This window comes from Crocuta crocuta, unplaced genomic scaffold (assembly GCF_008692635.1).
Source record: "Crocuta crocuta isolate KB4526 unplaced genomic scaffold, BGI_CrCroc_1.0 scaffold458, whole genome shotgun sequence".
NCBI lineage: Eukaryota > Metazoa > Chordata > Mammalia > Carnivora > Hyaenidae > Crocuta > Crocuta crocuta.
Genome location: NW_027531908.1, coordinates 80,022 through 82,404, shown reverse-complemented (window position 1 = coordinate 82,404; position 2,383 = coordinate 80,022). Strand labels below are relative to the sequence as shown.

The following is a 2,383-nucleotide window of genomic DNA, read 5'->3' as shown; positions in this document are numbered from 1 at the left end:
CGGCGCCTAGCACTGCCCCCCAAGAACGGCCGGCGCTCACGTTGGGGGGACCTGTCTCCGGGGATGTCCTGATAAGCTGTGCCCGTAGGGACACCTGTGCAGACCTAACACCTGGGCGGGGTGTTCATGGACGCGGAGAGAGACTCACAGCACGGCACGAGGCTAAAGCCCCCACAAAACCAGGAGGTACATGGAAAGTCCCCACAGCAACTTCTGGATGATGGGACTATAGGTTGCCCTTTTCCTGTTTTGACTTTTCCGTTNCCCTCCACCCCCGGCTCACCGGACGCCTTTGCGAGGCTGGCCAGTCCCCGGTAGGCGTTGTTCACCAGCCGGACTCTGTCCTGGCACAGCCGGATGCTTCGCAGCAACAGCGTCACCGCATCTGCAAACTGGTGCTCCTTGATGCAGCCTGCGGAGGGCGCGGTCAGGCCTCGCGGCATTGCTGCAGGGGGAAGGGGGGGAGGCGCGGCCCAGCCCCGCCGCTCACCTAGCAAGGACAGCAGCCAGAAGACCGCGCAGCCCGCCTCGGCCATCTCCACGTCCGTGGGGTAGGCGGCCAGCACCTCAGCGACGAGGACTGGGGCTCTCTCCAAGGGGGTCTTGTCCACAATGACGGCTGGGACCGGGACACGAAGGAGGAGGGGACACCTCGCCCTGGGGTGCCTGTTGTATATGTGACCCCACGCGCCCTGCCTCCCACCAAGGACACGGGAGCCCCGTGGCCTGGAGCCCTCTGTTCCCGGGACCCGCTGCCCTGTTGCCGCTGGGCCAGAGGGGCCTGGAGGCGAGGAAGCGGCCCCGCCCCTTTTCTGCATCGGCGCCAAGTACCTTCAGAAACCAGGGGCTGCCCAGGAAACCCCAGCATGGGTGGCAGGTGGAGGGGCTCCCAGGGCAGGAGCCCCCAGAGTCGGGGGGACCCACCCGTCCAGACAGGGAGCCCCCTCCCTCCTTGCTCTTCCCCTGCTTCCAGGCGCCTCTGTGCGCTCTTGCCCTGAAGCATTTAAGGGACAGGACGCGGAGGCCCTCGAAGGCTTGCAGAGGTGAGCAGGGAGCAGCGAGGACAGCTGTCCCCGGGCAGGAGGAGGGCCCTCACCGGCCGCCAGGAGGGCCCGGAGCAGGCTCAGGCCGTTGATGCACATGTCCCTGTTTGTGAGGAAGGTTCTCAGGTGCTCCAGGATAAGCTCCAGCAGCCCGGCCTGCTGCAGCGCCTCCGCGGCCGACTCTGCGGGCGAGCCCCGGAGTGAGGGCCCCGGAGAGCCCCCTCCGTCTGTTGTCCTTACCCCCCCCCCCGGGTTTCTGGGCGCCTACTCAGCGCCAGTCACACGCAGCGTGGGGCCCAGAAACGGGACGACGCAGTCCACCCCCTGGGGCGCCAGGCCCAGTATTGCGCATCCCACTGTTGGGCTGGGACCGGCCTCGCGGGACCGACCGCACAGAGCGGGCCTGCGCCTCCTGAGACGAGAGCGTGGTTGCATCGTTGCCGGCGGGTGATACGCCTGCTGTCGCGTGGTGCCCTCTCCTAGCACCCCGCCCACTCCCCAAAGGGGGATCCAGCCAGGGTGGTGAGGAGCAGAGGGCGGGGTGCCTGCCCCTGGCTGGCCACGGGGCTCCAGGTGAGCGTCCTGGGGCTCACGGGCCCGGCTTCCCGCTGGAGAGAGGGCTGCCCACCCGGTGAGGAAGGTGGGAATGGGTAAGGCGCCAAGGGCCCTGGGTCACGGCGCTCCCTGCGGCATCCCCTGTCCGGCCACCGATGGCCTGCGTGGCTGGTGGCTCCCGGAGCCCAGGTGCTCTGGGAAGTGGAGCCCATGGTGGCACCTGGCAGCCAGTCAGTGTTGTGCGTGTTTGTGGAGGGAACAAGTGACTGCCGAATGGAAGCTTCCCGTCGGGAGAGGAAACAGGACGAGCGCGTGGAAGAGACCCCGCTGCAGGCAGCACGATTGTGCCATCCCGAGGGGGGCGGGGCATCAGCGTCACCCCGTGCCCCTGCAGCGCCCCAGCCTCCGCCCGGGAGAGGGAGGGCCTGGCGCACCCACCCTGGCTGGAGATGATGGTGAGCACGCCATAGACCGTGACCAGGAGCTGCTCCGACTCCGGGTGAATCCGCAGGCAGTTCAGCAGGACGGAGGTGACAGAGCTGTCACCTGGCACCTCAGCCGCTGGGTCCTGTGCCAGCGCTGCTTGGCCCGAGGGAAGAAGCCCAGGGTCACCTCCCGAACCTGGGCTCACGGGACAGGGGGCAGGCAGGTGTGCTCCCTCCCTGGCTGGGGCGGGGGCAGGGGGCAGTGCCCCTACTTCAGGTGGAGAAAGCCAAGGTGGAGAAAGCCTTGCCCTCCTGGCATGGAGCACATCGCCACAAGTGTCCCCCCCCCCCCCACGAAGC

At 68.1% G+C, this 2,383-nt stretch overlaps 1 protein-coding gene across 4 annotated transcripts in view; it reads right to left on the bottom strand.

The window, feature by feature from the left end:
* The window catches only part of STKLD1 (serine/threonine kinase like domain containing 1), a 23,299-nt gene that overhangs the window by 3,092 nt on the left and 17,824 nt on the right, over window positions 1–2,383 (bottom strand). For 2 of the 4 annotated variants that reach the window (XM_077774629.1, XM_077774630.1), the window contains 4 exons: window positions 2,037–2,177; window positions 1,097–1,225; window positions 491–619; window positions 284–412 (listed from right to left, as the gene is read on the bottom strand). In XM_077774629.1, the coding sequence (XP_077630755.1) occupies window positions 284–412; window positions 491–619; window positions 1,097–1,225; window positions 2,037–2,177 (528 nt within the window). The remainder of the gene's footprint in view (window positions 1–283; window positions 413–490; window positions 620–1,096; window positions 1,226–2,036; window positions 2,178–2,383) is intronic. The other 2 variants (XM_077774631.1, XM_077774632.1) reach the window with 1 other exon arrangement.